This window comes from Eublepharis macularius, chromosome 7 (genome assembly GCF_028583425.1).
Source record: "Eublepharis macularius isolate TG4126 chromosome 7, MPM_Emac_v1.0, whole genome shotgun sequence".
In the NCBI taxonomy this organism is placed as follows: Eukaryota; Metazoa; Chordata; class Lepidosauria; order Squamata; family Eublepharidae; genus Eublepharis; species Eublepharis macularius.
In genome coordinates, this window is record NC_072796.1 from 131,869,718 (window position 1) to 131,892,085 (window position 22,368).

The 22,368-nt window shown below is 44.3% G+C and overlaps 1 protein-coding gene across 1 annotated transcript in view; it reads right to left on the reverse strand.

Moving 5' to 3' along the window:
- Positions 1–22,368, reverse strand: part of ZFAT (zinc finger and AT-hook domain containing) — a 112,316-nt gene that overhangs the window by 37,336 nt on the left and 52,612 nt on the right. Inside the window, exons 8-11 of the mRNA XM_054986064.1 lie at positions 15,786–15,873; positions 13,959–14,108; positions 12,029–12,202; positions 9,610–9,698 (exon numbers count right to left, since the gene is read on the reverse strand). Coding sequence (XP_054842039.1) covers positions 9,610–9,698; positions 12,029–12,202; positions 13,959–14,108; positions 15,786–15,873 — 501 coding nt within the window. The remainder of the gene's footprint in view (positions 1–9,609; positions 9,699–12,028; positions 12,203–13,958; positions 14,109–15,785; positions 15,874–22,368) is intronic.

The following is a 22,368-nucleotide window of genomic DNA, read 5'->3' on the forward strand; positions in this document are numbered from 1 at the left end:
TAAGAATAGGGGAGGACAAGGGAAAAGGTAGGGAGGGAATATCAAATATATATCATAGAGTCTGCTCGAGTTAGAATTCTACTTATCTATGTCCTTTCAACGTAACATTTCAGCAAACATTTAACTGTGATTATTAAAGAAGTCCACAAATTCTGGATAATGGTGCATAACCTGTTACAACAAATTTTACAATGTACAATCCCTTTTAAACCTGAGATATTTTTGTTAAATTGTGTACCAGAAGAAATTGGAAAAGATCAGAATTATTTTATAATCCATGGAGTAACAGCAGCAAGAACTCTATTGGCATCCTTCTGGAAAAGAGCAATAATACCTCGAGAAGAAGAATTGACAGCGAAGATAATGGAAAATGCAGAAATGGACAAACTAACTTCATTAATGAAAGGACAAACAGAAGAAGACTTTGCAGCCCCGTGGACACCATTTTATGAATGGATAGAAAATAAGTATGCTGACTTGAATGCAGTAACTATATGAAGACAGTACTGTAATGTATTATTAATAATCACAATTAATCTGGCTTTTAGACCATCTTGATTTGTATGTTAACAAGCTCATTTGTTCAGTAAGATAACCCTTCCAAAGCAACACTTGCTATCCTGCCTCTCTGCAACTCGTTAGTCCCAATTTTATTACCTTTTTATGCCCTGGAAAGTTTTACACAATAAGGGGCGGGGGGGAGCACAGCATCACATCTCCGCTAAGCAGTTCAGCACACTACTTATTTGCCATGGCTGCTCAGTTCTGGTGTCCTCCATAAAAAGATGGATTGCCTAGCAAGGTAGCATCCCTCACCCTGAAGTCACAAAAACAACTGCGGCATTTTTTAGGGACTCGGTAAATTACAGGGCAATGAAATTAATGCCCTGTGCTAATTTAGTGGTGTACATCTTTCCGCAGAGGGGGAAGAAAGCTTATGCCCCATTCAAAAACGACTATTAAAAGAGATGAATTAGCTGTGTGGGGAGGAGGAAGTACAGCAACCAAGGGCCGGCCCCACACACACCCACACACACCCACACCCACACCCACACCCACACACACACACACACACACACACACAAAATAGATCTAGAGGAGTTAGCCATGTTAGTCTGTAGTAGCAAAATAGTGAAATGTCCAGTGGCACCTCTAAGACTAACCAACTGGGCTCACTTAAAATATAAATAATTGTAAGAAATGAGAAAGGAAACTGAATGGGTGGGTAAAAAAGCAAGGAAATTAAGAAGTGCTTGGAGAGATCTAAATGGACTGTGTACTGTACAAAGAGAGAAAGAGGGGGGGGGGTGTTCGGTTATTCAGTTTCCTTTTCTATGGATTGATGTCTGTATTGCAAATATTCTGAAATATTGATCATATAACGACTACCTTGTACACGAGTCTGATACTAAAAAGTTCCCTTCTTTTTATCTTTGAAAAACCTCATAAAATTTATATTAAAAAAAAAGACTAACCAACTGACAAAGAGAGCTGCGGCTCTCGAAAGCTTATGCTACAGGAAAGCTGGTTAGTTTTAAAGGTGCTACTGGACTTTTTACAAAATATAGAGATTCCAATGGAACTTTAGGCAGGATTCTGAAGTCTTACAGAGGTCACAGAATTTCTATATTGTAAATGCCAACATGACATGCCCAGGAAATAATGCACGTGTTTCTATGCCTAGGTAATGTGTGGAGCTGGGTATACTCTGCATCTATGGGGAGGATCCTGTCTAGTGCACACAAAGCCACATAAAGGGATCTTCCCACTTCCCTTCTACTGCTACAGCCTGCTGTGCCCTCTGAAATCATGGCCATGGAGCAACTGTATGGGGGCAAAGTAGGCATCTGCAGTAAGAGGGAGAAGTTGTAGGGGAGAGAGAATCACCCTCTCCCACTTTGGTGGATGGAAGTTCCTTCCTCGGGTAACAAAAGATGGTAAGATATAAATCACTGATTTATACATTAACGGGCTCAAGTCTCTCACAACAGTGAAGAACACAAAAGCACCATGCACAAAATAGACAACCACCAGTTCAACCAGACAGTCTGCGTTAAAAGACCACTTATACAACTCTCCCGTCCTGAGGTTCAAGATGAAATTCTTTACAAAGGCAGATGTGATGGAAGATAGAATCAGGTAGTCTTTCTTTAGCAAGCTGAGCTTCACACAGTGATTTCCATTCTGTACTCCACTGCACTGGAATATGCAGCAAGAAAGCTGAAGCGGGCTTGGAAAAATTACAGTGTTGTGCAGGCTTTTCACACCCCTCTCTGCCCAGGGTAGGGTAGAGGCTCGTGTGCAGTACTGATCCCCTTTCTCTCCACTGGTAACATTATCCCAAGGAAAGGACTCAAGATGTGCAAGTTCTTGGGTATGTTTGGAGCGCATGTGATGCAGCCATGAGATAAACTGGTCTGGGTCTTGTCAGGAGACCTCTTGACATGTCACCTTTAGCTTCATGATGGAAGAAAGCAAACAAGTACATGAAGCAGTCTGCACTAAAACTAGCAAGGCATTGGGACGCTCTAGAAGCATCACTGTTAACCAGTTTGGTATAGTGGTTAAGAGTGGCAGGACTCTAATCTGGAGAACCAGGTTTGATTCCCCACTCCTCCCCTGGAAGCCAGCTGGGTGACCTTGGGTCAGTCACAGCTTCTCGGTGCTCTCTCAGCCCCACCCACCTCACAGGGTGACTGTCGTGACAATAATAATAACACACTATGAAAACCGCTCTGATAATAATAACACATTTTGCGAATCACTCGCTAAGTTGTCCTGAAGGCGGTTTATAAATCGAATGTTATTATTGAATGTTATTGTTATTATTAAATCCAAAACTGGCAGGCATAGTTAGCTGGCTCTTTTCTATAGCTGCAGGAAGGATGCCTGCCCACTGTCTTAAGAGCTGACCAAGAAAAAATTGTTTATTTTTTTTTAAAGAAGCAAGTGTGCCTACATTTTAATCCAATGGGAAAAAATTATGCTCTAGGCATCAAAACAAGGGACATTCAATTTTATTATCCCACTGCTGGCACTTAGCAATAAAGTATTCCATGAGATTAAGAGGACCATTTTCTGAAAACAGACAAATGATTATCTCAGAGCTGCTTCTCACAGTCCAGGGACCCTTTAGAGATTTGTAATTCAAACCAATCTTTGTGCATACACGATACCTCCTGTGTGGAAGGCGTGTGATGTGCCACAGCACTGGGTACAGCTGCCACACTTGCAGGCTCCTGGCTAGACATCAGCACGAACGGGGGGAAAAACCCGAACACCCTGTTCGTTGTTTGGTGCCATCCACAAACAACGAACAACGAACATGGATGAACATGAACTGTTCCCGGACATGTTTGTTGTTCGTTGTTCATGGGGGCCAGAACCCCCCCAACCCCTCCACTTAGCCCCCCTCCCCTCAAACCCAGTTACCTGGCCTTTTAAAGATCTCTTTAAATCCCCCCTGCCGCCTGCCAGCTGGTAGTTTAAAGGGCCCTTTCCTGCCATGTGCAAGGGGCAGGGGCCCTTAAACACACCACAAACTGACTTTCTCAATGTCCAATACCCACCAAATTTGCAGGGGACATAGTCCTCACTGTCCTCTGAAGACCACCCAAGTTTCAGAGAGATTGCACCCCAGGAAAGGCATGATCCATGGGTCTCCCCGCTGGCTGTCATTTTCTCTTCACAGTGGCAAAAATGGGACTCTGCTGGAAGTACTTTGAAGGGATAAAGCCAGAAGGAAAGCCAGAAGGAGTTCAGACAGAGCTCAGTCCCTCCCTGTCTCCAGTTACCAAGGGAATTGATTGCAGCAGGTGCCAGACGGTCTGGTTTGCCGAACAGCTGCTGAAGGCAACGAACAAGGCTTTTAACGACCACCTGTTCGTTTAAGATGGGGCCTCACGAACAGCTTGTTCGATAATAGCAGATTAGGCTGTTCGTGATTTTTTTCTGTTCATAATGCTATTCGTGCCCATGTCTACTCCTGACACTAGAGGAAGGCACTGCCATTAGCTGAATAGCGTGGTTGGAGCAATGTTTGAAAGATGTGCTCGGTCTTCACTAAATGTGACTGGCATGTGCATGTGGTAAATCTTCCAAATATTCGCTAAAGAACTGTAATGCTTTTTTTAAAATCTCCCAAGATGGTATATTCTCCCTCATCCCATTTTATCCTTAAAATGACAACATTAGAGAAAATGAGATGGATCCAAGCGGCTTTTCTGCTGGTGAAAAAGAGAAGCAGGGCCCCCTTTTGACTATCAATAAGGATATATTAGGGATCATGGACCTATATGGATGAAAACCATGTGATCCCAGGGATGTACGGCAAGAGTGAGTAGAAAAGGTAAGCTGGATTCATCCCAACATCTGGCCTAGTGTGGGGTGTAGCAGATTAGGAATTTGAATACAGGCCATCAAGCCATAGCAGAACATTCTAACCATCACACTCCACTATCACAGGGGAAGCAGAGAGACAGTGTAGTCCCTGGTGACCTATTAGACCACTGGGCTTCAGTGACAAAGCTTCAAGCTCAGAAATCCCTCCATTCCCTAGCTGATCAGAGGTTCCCAGACCTCAGTGCTAGTCCGACTAAAATTAATTTCTGCAAAACATACGATTCAATCGCTTCACAAAAATCAATCAGCACAGATGTCCTACCAAATCCTCTTTGGAGACCTTGAATAAATCCATGTAAATAGGATTGCTGACTAGAATACTGAATGCAGCAATGCAACGGCCTTCCTGAGATGCTGCATGAGTGCCAGGAGCCTTGCAAATCCTCGTCTCGTTCACTTACGCAACAGCGATGTTAGGTAGCTATACTGTCAACAGGGGGACTGAGGCTGAGAGGTAATGGCCTCCCCAGTGAGGTCATGGAACAAGGAAAGATTGCAAATCAGGTCTTTTAGGCCCAGCTTCAATACTTCTATTGAGCCACACTGAAAAACCACACGTGGTGATTGTGTTAGGGGGCTCACCATTTTTGACTAAAAACTAGCTGGCTGTTTTTTCCCCCCTGGAAGAGTTCACATGAAGGAGGGATATCAACATCTCAAAAATCAAAGCTCTAGAGATCTGGTTTCTACCACTCAGTGTTCTCTGTTAGCTGACATCCCCAATATGTATAGAAACCACCTTTCAAGTGACAGCTTTACCCAAAGCTACCATAATGCCAATTATTGAAAAGCACGGTAGATGCCAAATCGATTTGTTTGTTTTTCAGTTACAGCAACTGCTTCAACCTATAATACTCAAAATAGCTATTAATAATGGTGTCATCGTAACAAAAAATGGTGCCTTCACAATGGAACTGCTTCACAGAACTGCTTGCAGTTTTACAGTATGATACAGGGACTTGGTGAACAATAGAAGAGCCTGGCGGGATCAGACCAGTGGTCCATCTGCTCCAGCAACCTGTGTCACACAGCAGCCAACCTTGCAGGGCCAACCTTGCAGGGCCAACAAACAGGGTATAGAGGTCAAGGCATTCTCTTGATGTTGCATTAGGTTTCAGAGACTCTGAATATGAAGTTTCCTTTACTCAACATGGCCAGTAGCCATTAAAGGACCTCCCCTACATGAATCTGTCTCACTCCCTCTTAAAGTCACCCATGCTCAGGGCCATCCTACAACCACAGGCAGGGGGTATCACAATTTAATTACTCAATAAGTAAAGAAGTATTTCCTTTGACTTATTTTATTTGTAGTCCGCTGGCCTTGCATATAGGCTCAGAGCGGATTAATAACATGTGGATACAATACAATAAAACAGTAAACAATAAAACAGTAAGCATTTCCTAGTATTGGTGGATTTTTTTTATTTGACCCTGAGTTCGAATGAACAAATGCTACACATGAAAACATACACATTCACTTCTGTTCAAGGGACGGGGGGGGGGGGGACTTAATCAGGAGAAGTTCCCAGTGGATCGTTTCTCAATCCAGACAGAGTGATATGTTTCTTTTTTTTTCCCTTTTAAAACTCAATATTAAGTTTCACTGCAAGTGAAAACAAACCTGATCCTTCATTTTTTGCATTAATGATAAAAGCTGCGGCTGGCTGCAAAACTGCTTTATTGTTTTGCAGTGTTATCTGCCTTGAGAGCTCTTGAGGGTTGGATGAGTCAAAAATCTATATTAATAAATTGCCGTCAAATCCATCGGGTGAGGATGGAGCCCAAACTCACCCCTTTCTGAAAGTGAGGCCATAGCTTTTCCCATTACCAATGGAAATACAAACAGCAGAAACTCCTAAGGCGTGCATCCCCCATCTCTTAGGCTCCATCCCAGTCATTGTGTTTTCTGGGGAACAACATGAGGCCTTTGCATCACAAATACAATGGGAGTTTTGTGACTTCCAGATCAACACCAGCTCTTTTCTATTTGCGACCACAATACACAGTCCACCTCCGTACACTGTTTTTGCAAATCACGTTACTTACATGGCTACGCATAAGTTCCACAATGCAGCCAATAGTGGCTCCATAGGGTCAGACTTGCCTCTATGTGTTTCAGAGAAGGCCATAAACCTCTGAATGTGTTTTGGACACAAAATACTGCCTAAACAGGCAGAAATATAGAATCCAGATCCCGGCCAGGAGATGGAATATGCTATAACAACAACAACAACATTCGATTTATATACCGCCCTTCAGGACAACTTAATGCCCACACAGAGCGGTTTACAAAGAATGCTATTATTATCTCCTCAATAACAACAACAAAACGTTCCCCGGAGATCGCTCCGATCAGCGAATAAATATTTACTTGTGGTCCCCGGCCCTAAGGAAGCCCGCCTCGCTTCAACCAGGGCCAGGGCTTTTTCAGTCCTGGCCCCAGCCTGGTGGAACGCTCTGTCAATGGAAACCCGGGCCCAGCGGGACATATTATCGTTCTGCCGGGCCTGTAAGACAGAGCTGTTCCGCCAGGCGTTTGGTGATTGAAGGGGGCGGTGCCATGTCGGCCTCCCACCTTTGGGGTGGGGAAGGTTCTCCCCACCACTGCACCTTGTTAATTTGTTTTATTATTTGTATATTGATTTTAGTTTTTGTTTTTATCAATTTTAACTGTTCACCGCCCAGAGCCCCTGGGATGGGCGGTATATAAATTGAATAAATAAATAAATAAATAAAAACAACATTCGATTTATACACCGCCCTTCAGGATGACTTACAAAGTATGTTGTTATTATCTCCACAACAAGAATCACCCTGTGAGGTGGGTGGAGCAGAGAGAGCTCCGAGAGAGCTGTGACTGACCCAAGGTCACCCAGCTGGCTTCAGGTGGAGGAGTGGGGAATCAAACCTGGTTCTCCAGATTAGAGTCCCGTGCCCTTGAGTACTACACCAAACTGGCTCTCAGCTCCCACGCCCCAGAGTTGTGCAAAGATCCTAAGACAAAGAGTCCTCCTGGAGTTCCCGAATTAATCACCGCAACACACCCTACTGATCTTCCTTTATCCAGCCTCCTATTCTCAAACAACTTAGGGTTCTGAGTACCATACCCACCCAGACACTGCGAGTCATCAATCATTGTTGATAACTTTAATTCTGCCCGGGAAGATGTTATCAAACCTTCCTAGTTTCATTGTCTCACCCCGGAGACAGCTTCCCAGTCCTTTGTCCCACCCTGGGAACAACCATTATTGTTTTCAGGTGAGAAGATGCAATCTTGCCACCAGGTACATTCCACAGTATAATTGGATTGCCCTGCCATATGCCCTGTGTGTGTGTGCTTTGAACCCACTCGTGCACCCTTGGACAGCATGTCTAAGCCTATCTTCCTCTTCTTGCCGCTTAGCACTAGATGCTGCAGCTCCTCTTCTTCTGGATTGATAACTAGAACCCCAAAATCCTGAAACTCTCTCCAAACTCCTCCCTGCTCTTCCTAGGAAACTCTGTATGGGTGTGTGGTGTACTTTTTTGTATGCTTGCTTTTGATACCCCTTTAATAACCACTTTTGTTACCCACCCACTTGGTCATTTTGAGAGTCCTCCGAGGAAAGGGACCTGGTATATATTTGGTGGAGAAGATCCCAGTTACCCCTCCTCTCACTGCCTCGCCTTGCAAGCTAATTCCCCCCACTCGCAAGGAGTCCTGCTCATTGGGTAACAATGGGTTTGTTTTGCAAACACATACACACACACACACAGAAAGGAAGAAGTCCTAGTGATACCACAGAAAGACCAAACTAATAGGTAGACCTCAACAAAACCATACAATTTATATATCACAACAGGTAAAATGAAGTATAATACATGGAAAATTAGTTCCAATATACTTTATAAAAAGCACAATAATTCACAGCAGAATAAAACATACTGTACGTAACAAATGCCCACACAGGTATGTTGCCACAATGTGAAGAATAATTAGATTCGAAATACTATACCACAAACACAACGATTTGCAGTTGATGTATGTATAATACATGAAAAATGAGTTTCAATAGACTTTGCAGCAAGTACAATAACTCACAGCAGAATGAACGCAAAAACAGTGTGGCAGGGGAGGCCAAAGCTGCTTCTCCCTGTTTTTCCGCGGCAGCAAACAGAAAACTGTCAGTGTGGCACAGTGGGAAGAGTACTGGGCTAGGATCTGGGAGACCCAGGTTCGAATCCCCATTCTGCTATGGAAGCTCGCTGGATGACCTTGGGCCAGCCACACTCTCTCAGCCTAACCCCCCCCCCCCCCCAGGATTCTTGTGAAGATAAAATGGAGGAGAGGAGAATGACGCAAGCCACCATGGGTCCCCATTGGGGAGCAGCAGGGTATAAATGAAGTCAGTTAAGTAAATAAATTAATTAATAAAAGAGCTGGGGTGAGTCTGGAAGGCCGAAAATCCAGTTGCATGTGTGATCCAGAGTCCTTGTGCTGTTCCCCAACAAGCACGAGGACATGGTAATGTAAACATGGAGCCTAAGACGCCATTCCTGAGCCCCGACAGTCAGATTTCCCTGCTCCTTTCTAAAGCTTTCCTCTCCATTCCTGTCCTTTATCTCTGCTACAAGTAGAATGGCTGCATGGGCAAAGGAGGACAACATCCTCGTACTGTTTTGTAGAATAGTAATTCAGCACCTGCATTTCCATTCCTCTCCTGCTTGACTAGACACATACACACATGAAGCTTTCAGGGTATGAGCTTTTGAGAGGCAAAGCTCCTTTCTTCAGAGCTTTGACTCTCAAAAGCTCATAACCTGAAAATCTTCTTGATCTTGAAGATGCAAATGGACTTAAATGTTGCTGGTTTAGTGCAGACCAACATGGCTGCCCGCCTGAAAAGGTCCTCAAAGAAGCTTACAACGCTGGGTTGGATCCAGATAACAATAGTGATTTCCACCAGTGCCCCTGCTGAGAACGCGCCCCTCCCCATGTCGTTCCTCAGATCCCCTATCCTCGAACAGCAGCATATCATGGTGATCATTAGGCATTTCTCTGGGAGTCAGGAAAGTTCCTTCCTGCTGCTGGGAAATTTAATCTGGATCCAACCCATTCCCCCCCCCCCAACCCTTCAGCCTCTGCCAATTCCAAATCTATTAGCTTTCATTGATGGATTAGGAATGGCGGTTGCTTTGGCAGAACAGGGCCGGTGGGATCCTTCTTACCTTGAACGAAGCATGCTGCTCCATGTGACGCAGGAGCTGTGGCTTTTGGGCAGCGGTGTAATCACACACTGTGCACTTGAACTGTTTCCCTGAAACAGAAAACCCAGCAAATTCAGATGCAAATTGTTGCTGGACAGAGAAGAACAGTGAAAAAAAATGGGGTAAGAGGGAACAGGACTTTCGGTCCTGTGCATACAGCCAGTTGGCTAGGGGAGCAAATCTGAAGTCCCTTTAATTTGTCTACTGTTCGAGTGATGAACTGCAGATTGAACGGCCCTGCTCTGGCAAGATCAAGATCACCTTATCTCTTTTTCAGTCCACAGTTTCAAAGATCACAGTGTTTCTCTGGACTTAAGATATTCAAAGGGGAACAGTGCAATTGAAACACCCTGGTATTATATCTACTGGGTCTTTATATCAGATTCTCAGGATATAAACCACAAAGGTACACATCGACGCATATCGACCTTTTAACAAGTTGAGATTCTACTTAATATAGTCTATTTTGACTGTAGCTGCTCACCAAGACCCTGAACAGAGAAAGGTCTTTCCCAAAAACACACGTTCTGAGATCATTAACTGGAGATGAACTGGAATTGAACTTAGGACCATTAGCATGTAAAGGTGGTGATCTACCACTGAAGCCATAGCCTCTGACTCTTGAGTCTTGACTGCACAGGCTCCCAAAGAAACTTTAATCAGCCTGTTCATGCCGTTGAGTCTTGCATGGGATTCTGTCCTACACACTCCTATTATAAACTTTCTTGCTGCCATCGATTATTTGTTTTGTCCAGTTTTAAGATGCAGTCTTGTGGACCACGGACCAGCTGCAGTGCTGAACTGGTTCCCTTGAGCTCTTCATTCTCCGTTTTGTTTTCAGTTTAGTTCAAATATCAGTACGACGAGGGCATGCTTAAATCTACACGGGGATCTCTGATACTGTACTCCTGCTCCCAGCTCCCCCTTTATAATCAGGATGGAGAGATGCTATTTGAAATCCTTTCAGTAACAGTGGTCAGAAAAACTTAAAACGGAACCCAAGTTGCAAGTCGAAAAAGGGAAATCTTGTCAGGAAAGCGGAGAGTTTGCTCCTCAAAGCTGTTTTTGAAATTTAGGAACAGGGTACAAAGACTCTGACAGACTTTCTATAAAACGTAGCTGAGAAAAGCCTTGACATTTAAAATATCTGCTGTCTAATTAAACTCGGGGAAAAAACAAAAGGCTAAAAATTCCAGTGGTGATTCTGAAAGGCAATAAACACCCAACAGCTAGATCGTTGCTGCCCTGTCCCAGGTAAGGTAAGTTCGTGGTTCGTGGTTCATGAACTGGCGGTTCATGGGAAATCATTTCTCATGAACCATGACGATTTTTAGCCCAGATCGTTGCTGCCCTGTCCCAGGTAAGCACCCAGAATACAGAAGTGGAAGGTACAGGTGCCGATCCTGCAGAAATAATGTTTGAGCAACAGGAATGACTGGGAAGCCCCTCTTGGGAGACAAAGTGATAGCTTGGATGAAACTTTTGTCTAATCCAGAAAGGCAGCTGTACCAAAACAAGGTAAAAAAGATGCCCCAAGATTTTTAAAGCTTGTACTGCTTGTGTGAAGGATATTTGGAAGTCTTTACTCAGAAGAAAAAAATAATTGGGAAATGCTAAAGCTGCAAACGGAAGGTATTACAAGAGTATAATTAACTATTATAATAAAAACAATGAGCTGCATGTACCCTACCGCTCTACTCAGCTCACTGGTGCATTCTGCAGCAGAAAGAGGCCTCACGGGATAGAAGAGATTTTTCTGCCACTGGTGCAATGGTGAAAAGCTTCTTGAGCTGCAGAAATACATCAACATAAGCGGGACGGAATGGAAGGATACAACCCATTATACCTCATTCCATGGTGTACTTCTACCAGAAATGGTTTGGGAAGGTCTCCCCATGTAGTGAGCAACAGATAAACAAGTGCGAAGCAAACTCACTAGAAGAGGCAAACACGAACCGAAATACAAACCAAATTTCGTCACGAACAGGGCCAGTTCGTGGTTTGCGAACTGGCGGTTCATGGGAAATAATTTCTCATGAACTATGACGAATTTTAGCCCAGTTCGTTTCATTCGTATTTCAGTTCATCATTGCAGACAGCCTGGTGCTGATCAATCAGTTTCCTAGAGAACAGGATGGGGGGATGGGCTCTCTGCAGATCTTCTGCTGACCTGAAAGCAACATTTTCATGAAGCAAACGAACCAGTTCGCAAACTGGGGCAAGGTCGTGAAAGTTCGTGGTTCGAGAAACGCAATGAACCACGAACCGCACACTTTGGAATTTTCCCAGTTCGTGCCCATCTCTACTCACTAATCGTATGGATCTTCCAATCATGTGCCAGTGTCAGGAAATATTTAGTGCCCAGACTAAGGCTACTCACCATCTGCGGTGTGGAGGAGTTTGTGGCTCTTCAGGGTGCCTTTTGACTTGAACTTTTTCCCACACATGTCACACAGGTGGGTTTTCTCAGTGCTGTGCCGGTTCATGTGAGCTTTCAGGTTGCTCTTGCTGCGAGTGGCATATTCACAAAGAGAGCATTTGAACGGCTTGACACCTAGAAGAGAGAACAATGATGGATAAAACCGTGAATTACAAATTTGCACACATGAAGGTGTTTTATGCTGAATTAGACCATTGGTCCTTCAACGTCAATACTGCCTACTTAAACTGGCAACAACTCTCCAAGTGTGGGGTTTGCATGGTTTGGTTAATGTCTAAAAAGTGCAACTAGGTAACAGCAGCATTTTAAAATGTTTTGTGCCAAGGAATTTTCAAGTTTTGTGAATTGCAAGCCTTAGGCTTTCTTTAAACATCATAATAATTTCACTTATCCTTCTGCACACAGGGAAGAACGTGCACCGAGCTGACTGCAAGTTTTTTGTTCATAAACAAAAGGGATTCCAAATATTAATTACTGAATAACTCATGACTTATCTGCTGAGGCAGAAAATCATAAAATGTACTTCATCTAGTTCAAGACGGCAACAGATTAACACTAAATTTGCATTAACTCCCAAATAAGATACAGCAGGAGATTTGCAAAAGCTGACATGCCAATTCTCTGCTTTCAGAGCAAAGAAGATATAAAAAAGTCCTCCCCTGTATTTATTGTGTCAGTTTACAGACACCATGAATGAGAGATATAAATGAAGCAGCAGAGAGTAAAGTGCAAGATAGGGGGTGTGCATCAGCACATTGGATGGGGCACGTTTCCAAGTGACATGCTTCGCTATGACATTAACTAAATTGGTTTTAATACAGCAGTAGGATCTGCATTCACCAAAGGTATTTATGTACTTCATTTACACCCAGACTTTTTCCTCATTGGGGACCCAAAAGCAGCTTACATCGTTCTCCTCCATTTTATCCTCACAACATCCCTATGGGGTAGGTTAGGCTGAGAGTGCGTGACTGGCACAAAGTCCAGCAAGCTTCCATGAGGACTTGAACCTGGGCTACCCAGATCCTAGTTCAATACTCTAACCACACAGGACATACCCTTAGTTTGTTAAAACCAATTCAGTTTATGATGTAACTGAACATAGCACTTTGGAGTATACCTCATCCAATGAAAAGAGATTACAGGACAGATTGCAAGTCTAAAGTGGTGAGTGATGTAGGGCTCATACATTTTAAGATGCTGGAAAACTGCTCCCCATGTGAGGGAGTAATTATTCCTGTCTAGGCAGGGTAGTTATGTCTGCTTTGATGCTAAGGTCTCACAAGAGGACTGCAACATTAAGCGGTAGCTTCTATACTTGCAAGAACTGTCCCCAGATCAAATGCCACAAACAGCCCTTTTGCTGTCACCTCAAACATCTCAGTGCATCAGTTCGTGCACTGAGCTGCAAACCGTTTAGTTGAGAAATCAAGGGAAGTTCATGCATGCATAAACCAGTCCTAAGTCCAGAAGACTAACTCGCTTACATGTCACAAGTACAGATGCAGCAGGAGGTCTTTGTAGGCTCTCTACAGAATTTGGTGACCAAAAACGCCCCAAACAACAGGGCTTGGAGCTCACCTAGATGTCCACAGGTGTAGGAATTTTTTCCAATCCCACAGGAGACCTCCAATTCCCCTGCCCCAGGGAGCAGCATTTCAGGATGCATTTCTGGCTGCTGCAGAAGGGAGGAATTGGTGAAATTGCCCCCACAGAAATCTAGGAGGGTTCCAAGCCCAGAACTGCATGCTGATCGCGTTCTGACAAAAAGGGCTGACGGGACATCGAAATCATTCAGAGAACGGGATCATGCCAGCAAACGATTGCAGTTTGCAAAGCCAGTTAGGTGCTAGCTGAGCTATGCAGTTACCTTCATGGGCCCAAATATGACGCTGAAGATCTGACCCGTTCTTCATAAAATAAAAATTGCAGTAGGGACATTTCACCGCTCGCTTTCCAATCAGCCCTTTTAGCTGAACCCTTCTGCCAACGATCTCGGAGATGGTGTTCATTGAAACCTCTGGAGAAAAAAAGAAAGAAAAGCATTTATATATATATATATAAAAAATAACGGTGCTCCAGCCTTCAGGGAACACATGCCAAGAATAAATAAAATATATTTATTGAAAAGGCTCCTTATCATGCCACAATTCTCCTGCCCCCCTTCCCCCCGATAAGGATTTTGCTGTCTAAGGAAATGGCTTTATTAATTTATGGCATTTCCAGTACTGGTCATTGCTTTGCGTGCTGTGCAGTTCCACAGTGACTTACTATTTTAGTGACAATTTAATGGCTGGTTCCTCCACTGGTGCAGAAACTGTTTTCCGGCAGGAAGCATTCTCAGGCGGCTAATACCTAACAGGGTAGCTTTGCTAACCAAATATTTATGTGTTCCAATACTCTTCGAGAGGCGCGTAACATTTGTTTAAGGTTTCACCTGGGAGTTTCGGAGGAGCCGGAACCATCTAAGCAGACAGCTTGTTAACAACTGCAAAAGGCCTTCGAATCCAGATGTGACACTATAATCACTGGAAATAATGAGGTGATCAGGTTGTACTGCTCCATATCAAAACGGGCAAAATATCAGCGTAATCACATCAAAGATACTTGAGCTGATTGGATTTTATACGGGGACTGCGGCACAAAGCATACAAAAATCATTGCTGAGAACTTCAGGGATTAAGTGAGCACGGGCTGTGAATGGTGCAGAAGGGAGGAAACATCTGCTCTTGTGGCCAGCAGACAGTAGCCTTTGGACTGGGCAAATGCTTGGTAAAAAAGACAAAAGCTTGAACGAGAGCACATTTTAGGTTCTGATAACTCATTCCTACAAGAGGCGCTGAGGATTGCTAGCTTAAATGGCTGCAAAAAGAGGCTAGACAAAGCCACAGAAGATGGCCCTTTTCACACTACTCACCGGCTTCCAAAACATCGCAAGATGTAGCGCAAAAAACGCGGAAGATAGCGTCTTCTCGTGCGAGTTTTGCGCGACGTCGCACAAAACTCGCGCGAGAAGACGCTATCTTCCACGTTTTTTGCACTACATCTCACGATGTTTCAGAAGCCAGTGAATAGTGTGAAAAGGGCCGATAGGTCTCTCTATGCCTTTCACACTCGTCTGCTGTGGAAGAGTAAGATTTGAGCCCACTAACACCTTAAAGACCAATGAGATTTTCCAGGGTATTAGCTTTCAAGAGTCCCTTTTGGCAAAGAGAACTTCACTCTTGAAAGCTTATCCATGACCTGGCTGAGTTCCATCAAAGAAGTCTTCCAAAAATCACAAACAGCCAGTTTTTTTTAAAAAAAAGTATGATTGCTCCTTTTTTGTTTACTGGTTTTGCTCCTGTGCCTCTAAGATTAGCCGGACTTGGAAGAACATGAACAGGCTGGCGTATCCCCCGATCTAAATCCAATGAATGCAGACTGCAAAGCTCTGCAGGCGACTGCACTGAATTTTTTCTCCCCATCATTTCAGCTGAGCACCAAGAAATGCTTTGCCTCCTCGGTTTTTTCAGCTCAGGCACACTGTTCGTGGGAGCAGGGCGGTATAGTTGCCCACCCAAGTTTTTAATCTGTTTTCCATGTGCAACGGTAGCAGCACACACAACGCAGGCACAACCTACTACTTAACCGGGGCTACTCCTCCACTATTATAACACATTAAAAAATAAAAAAATGACTGTGGGTTTTATCTTACCCGGGTGGTTTGTCTTTATGTGTGATTTTATAAGTCGGTCTTCAGAAAATGATTTCTCGCACACAGGGCAGGAATAACTCTTTTTGTCCTTTAAAGGAAAAAGAAAAGATTATACTATCAGTTCATTCAGCTGATTGCTAAACTCATTACGTGCAGAATAATATACGACTCCCAACAAGGTGATAACGGGAAGGTTTGGATGCATTACAAAAAGACTAGAATCATTATCCTGATGAGACACACTGAAGGAAATACAGAAATTAGGCTTCGCTGCCACGTTGATCATTGTGGAATGATTCATAGCTTTGATTTAAAGCTCTTGGGGGCTAGGGTGGGCAGGAAAATATAGGAAAGGTGCATCATCTATCATACATCCTATCCAGGTCAGAAGTCAAGACATTCTACAAGTTCCACGTAATGTAGCAGAATAAAGACAGAGAAAGGACTATACCACTTCAGACTGTGGGAGGGTTAGGGGAAATTTAAACTTTCCTCTGAGTTAAATTCTCTGCAACAAGAAAAGTAGTATAGCAGTAAGACAGTGGAGCTAAAATCTGCTCTAAGATATTCTAACAGTGCAATCCTATGGAGAGTTACTCCAGTCTAAGCCCATTGAAGTCAATGGCCTTAGACTGGAGTAACTCTCCATAGGATTGCACTGTAAGTTTCTCCAGCAGCAAACTGGGATTTTCATTTTTATTTTAAAGGAAAATTCAACATGAAATCTTTCTGCTACAGTAATACAGTTGCCACGATCACCTCATTCTGCTGCATTTGTAGACCCAGCCACAGCTGTTCACCAGGTGGCTTGCAGAGGGAAGTATGAGCCCAGGTCACCATACAGGCAAATTTCAGATTTGTTAAAAAAAAAATTTAACCCACATATATAAAAATACATATGGACCACCAGCGTTGCGAGCCTAAAAGCCCCGTGGCGCAGAGTGGTAAGCTGCAGTACTGCAGCCCAAGCTCTACTCATGACCTGAGTTCGATCCTGGTGGAAGCCGGGTTCAGGTAGCTGGCTCAAGGTTGACTCAGCCTTTCATCCTGCCGAGGTTGGTAAACTGAGTACCCAGTTTCCTGGGGGTAAAGTGTAGATGACTGGGGAAGGAGAGGGCAAACCACCCCGTAAAAAGTCTGCTAAGAAAATGTTGTGATGTGAGGCCCCCCCCCCCCATGGGTTAGTAATGACTCGGTGCTTGCAGAGAGGACCACTTTTACCTTTTTTTTATGGACAAAGAAACTATTAGACGTTTTGTGAGCAATTAGTTGGGTTTTTAAGATTACATTATAACTTGGTGCTTTATTTGGGGCTAACACAAGCCCAGCATTATATCAAGCACAGAAGTGAAGATCCATCTCGGCATTCTGTTAATTAATCATTTGAAAAGACCATGGGTGTGCTTTGTGCTGGAAATTTGTCTCTGCTACTGTGCAGTTGGCAACCTTACTATCCAATGGGTTGACTGGCATGGCCTAGCAACCAGCGGGAGTTTGCGGGGTAGGGACACTGGGGGCCCTGAATGGTGGCTGGATGATGTCACTTCTGGAGAAAAACCCAGAAGTAATGCCACACCTCTCTAGGAATCACTGGAAACTCTATGATAAAACCATTTTCTGGCAATGCCTAGAGTGGACTGATGTCACACCTGGGCTTTCCCCAGAAGTGGCACTATGCTGTTGCTGACAGCGATTTTTTAAAATTTAATTAATTTAATTTTTACCCCGCAAGCGGGCTCAGGGCTGATTACAATTTTGTAACAATAAAACAATTTCAAACACAATATATAGAAGTAAAAACCCTAGTTTGTGGCAAGCTGCCCTATTATGCTTTACCCTTGGCTTGAGATCGTGAGAGTGTTTGGCTCTGCCAGAATAGCTGTCAACTGGCAGCTGTCCCCAGCAGAATGCCACCATACAAAAGTAACCTTACAATTTGAACAGCCAAGTCTTGGAATCCAATGAGAACCCCTGAGAAAACTTATCATTAGTCTCTGCACATGTGCTAAGCAAAACAAAACAGAAGTCTAGCGGCACCTCAAAGACTAACATTTATACCAGCATGAGCTTTTGTGAGTCAGAGATCCCTTCTTCAGATACAATGGAAAGAAAGAAAATGATTTTTGTTTTTATCCACATCATTACAGAAGAACAGGTGGGAGAGGGGAGGAGCTGAGCAAACAGAGGCCTGGTATCATAAATCAGGTGTGATTCTCTATGTCAGCGATATGAGCTTTGGTTGTTATACGTAACGGATGATGAGAGAGGACAGAAGTTGTAATCTCTTTCTCCTCTGAAGATGATAAATAAATGACCAACAAAGCAAGGTAAATAATGAACTAATCAAGGGAAACTAATTATGGAAGGTTTTGCAAAACTTCCGTATCTGGTTTCACAAAACCAGGCTAGCAAGCAACTAACCTGGCTGTGTGAATAAGGAAGGGGAGAAGGTTTGAGAAAGGAACATCAAGGCTAGATTGGGTACAGTGATGATAACCTAGGGATCAGAGGCATGCTCCACAGAGGGTCTTGCAAACCTAACGGGGCAACTTCTCACATGATCCACCATCGCCAGCTCTTAATTTTTTAGAAGAAACTCTGCTTTAGATTTTTTCCCGTCAAGAAGCAAGTCATCCAGGGCTTTCTAAGAGGTGCCACTGCTCTTGCGGCACTTCCTGCCAAAGTCATCCTTAGAACTTTTAGCAGGCAAAAGAAAATGGTTCTGCACAGGCGAGTATTACTGGCACAGTTGTTGAGCAGCATTCTCCTGCAGCGCTTCATATGCCATTTGATGGCATGTTTAACGATGGGTCAGGACTGTTTCCACCTTGTTCTTTGACCTGTTGATTGCTGTACACGTGGCTGGGCATACCTCCACTGCTGCTTAATTTGGCAGGGCCTGCGGTTCTTCTGCTGCTTTCACAAACGCTGGTATCCTCAGGCCAGGGACTTCTCCCTGACAAAGTGATGACGGATCAGAGAAGGCAGGCACCTGCCCTAACCCTAACAGGCTTTCAGACCCCACTGGGGGAAAAGATGGTCTATAAAGGAAGTAAATAAATCAACAACAGGCCTTTTCTATGGAAACTACATTCCACAAGCAAATGTTATACAGGGAAGGAGTTCTGGACTATTTTGCTTCATCGTCCTCTTAGGGAATTAAGAGAAACCAGATGGGAATGGGGTTCTGAGTCCAAGATGAACCTGTTTTATATGTACGCAGGTTAGGGATGCCAGACTGCCGCTGGGGGTGGGGGATCCCTGCCGTGTCCGGTTTTGCCCGGATAGGGGCCACTGCAGAGCACGGGAGCGCTCCTGCCCTCCGCAGGGGCCCAAAACACACCCATTTCGGCCCAGATCGGGCTCGTATCAGGCCTGTTTTGGCACAGATCGGGCCCGTCTTGAGCCGCTGTGGAGCATGGGAGCGCCCCTGAGCTCCACAGTGGCCCGGAATGTGCCCATTTCTGCTTGGATCGGGCCCATTCGGGGTGCTCTGGAGCGCTCCTGCGTTCCACAGCAGTTCAAAATTGGCCAAATCCATGCCAAAACAGGCCCGATACGAGCCCGATCTGGGCCGGGCACGTTTTGGGCCCCTGCGGAGTGTAGGCATGCACCCACAGGCTGCGTGATTACATCACTTCCCAGAAATGACATCATCATGCTTGTGCACCCCCCCCCCCCCAAAAAAACAGTTAAGTGCCAGACCCTAATCCCCCGCCAGGAGGTTGAGGGGGTCTGGCAAGCCTAACACAGGTGCACAACAGCACCCAAAAGGTTCAGAAGGCAGAAAATATGAACAACATCAATTATATTGTATTTCCAGAGTTAATAGTTTCAAAGCCACACTGATGAGCTTGAGACTCTGACTCAATTTTGAACATATGGAGTAAGCAGTGCAAGGACTCCCAGGAGCCCTAAGCAGCCTGGAAGGGACGGGCTGCTGCACTTTTGCAAATGCCAAGTTTTGCCTCCTGAAAGGGAAACGCCACACAAGGCAGAGAGAGAATGATGAAGATGATGATGATTTTTAAAAGGGGTTGGACTGGTTGAGAAACTACGGAATGTGTAGGAAAATGCTCTTCATCTCTATGGCGGACCTTCAGTATGGGAAGCAGTACTTTATTTAAAACGTTTTTCGGCCGCCTTTCCACTCAACTGAGAGTCCCCAAGGAGGCAAAACAATAAAAACCTCAAAATAAATTAAAACACCTATTATAATCAGTATGACATATCTGCCTCTAAATTTCTTCCCTTGTCAGAGTATACATTTTGTGAGGCCTGGATTCTCCAGCTGATTTTTATCAAGAGCAATATGAATGTCTCGGCTGACTAGTGATCATCTTCAAAGTGTTCCTGCATTTGCAATTCCTTCTGTAGCATCAAGCTACCGTTTTTTACATGTCCACCAGACACTGCCTCACATCTTTCTCGATAAAACAGAGAATTATAAATGTCTTCGCGATATAAGAAAGCTGGTATTCAGGGTGGAAGATACAGACTGTTTACAAGCCTGCTCCTATAAAGTGCCTGCTGGTTCCATGCCAAAATTACTGAAAATCAGTATGTCTGTGTGGTCCTGTTGAAACTGAATTAGGTATCTTCCTTTAAGCACTCTGATTTGTAAGAACGCTTTTTATTATTTCCTTTTTCATTTAAATGTGGCAATTACTAAGGAAGAGAATATATATATTACGAGAAGCCACTGATCCCCCGGGGTGATGATTCTCGGCTACTGCACGTGTGAGCATTAAAGAGGAAAAACAGGGAACGGCAAAGAAAGGGGGAGCACTCATGTGAAAAGGAGGGAGGGCACCCATGATGGGAAAATCTGAAGTGTTGGAGTGGCTGAAAATAATAATGAAAGAGGAACGGCACAGCAGGAAGCAACAAAACAGAGAAACTGGCTTTGTTATTTGCACACAGTTTCCGGGGATCAAACACGATGTCTCCGTTCTCGCAAGCAACATGATCGCATGAAGACTGATGTGTTTGAATGAGTTCTCAAACGCCAGAGCAAAGATTTCATTGCACCGCATCACCTCAAAAACAAGTTTGGCCATGGAGATGGTTCGACATGTTCCGCTGAGGGGCATCACGGGACGAGAAAACAATCAACGAACACACATGGTGAAGGTTTATGATACGACACGAATTCACATGGAAGATGTTTACCTAGATGAACTACATAGTATGTTTTGGTGTTTGCTAAAGACACAGACAGCTGAAATATCCAATCACCTCCTTCCTTGGTGTAGTACCAGTGTGGAGTAGGGGTTAGAGTGTTGACTAGGATCTGGGAAAGACAGGTTTGAATCCCCAAAGCCATGGAAGCTTGCTGCGAGACTTTAGGCCAGTCACATACTCTCAGCCTAGCCTACTTCACAGGACTGTTGTGACAATAAAATGGATGCAAGGAGAATGGATGTAGACCATTTTGGGTCCCCGCTAGTGAGAAAGGCAGGGCATAAAGGCAGTAAATACACAAACTGTGTCCATCGCAACGTTTAGGAACAAAAAGGAGTATGCTCTTTAGGTTACCATTTGTGCGCCATCAGCTTTTCACACAGCCGTTCCAACAATGACAGAACTCCTTTCCCTTGCAGGCCGAAGCCAGAACTCTTTTTAGAAGAGCTCTAAAACCAGTTTGTGACTTCTTTGGAGGGTTTGGCACTAAGCTAGCTAGAAAGCACCAATGCTTTATCACAGATCTGATTTGGGTGGCTTTCAAAACAGTTTCCAACAAGGTATTTTATATGCACAGTTAATCTAACCACCGGATGAAATAGGGCAGTCTGAGTATTAACATTATGGATACTTTTCAGTAATCCTCCCTGAATAAAAGTCATTTTTCCTTAGGTACTTTCAAAGTCACCTCTCATAGGCATTTCTCAGGATCTTCCAAAGCGACGTTCATCATTAAAGCTACGTTCACTGACATATGGACACGCTGGTTTTGTCAAGACTTGAGGAGCGACGGAACATGCGTCTCAGCTCCAGGAAACGAGCAGAGAATGTTCAGCCACAGCAGATGTTAACGTTAAATGCAGCTGATTTTCTCAGAGCCAAGCTACAAGTGACGCCTGACGCAGGCTGGACACTTGTCAGCTTCCCTCAAGTTTTGATGGGAAATGTAGGCATCCTGGTCTTGCAGCTGTAATGGAGAGCCAAGCTGTAAAACCAGGACGCCTACATTTCCCATCAAAACTTGAGGGAAGCTGACAAGTGTCCAACCTGTGACAGGCATCACTTGTAGCTTGGCTCTCTGTTTTAGATGTTCGGTGCTCTTGCAGAAGAGCCCAACCGCTGTCTAAAGCACTTTTTCCTGTGCTAATCCTTCAGAGTAATCCCAGCCAGTCTTCCAGGAATCCCTCGGTGTAAGATTCTGCATCCTGGAGCACAGAGTCATAAACAGCCTGCCGCCACATCCCATCGTGGCCTTACCTGAGTGTCCTTTTCATATAAGGTAAGGGGGAAGGGGTCTTTTGCAAGGACTCGGAGGCAGTCCCTTTACAATGTCCCGGGTCACGCTCCCAGTTGCCTGGTTCTCCTTCAGCAAGGAAAAAGGAGATTTATCTCCTGATTC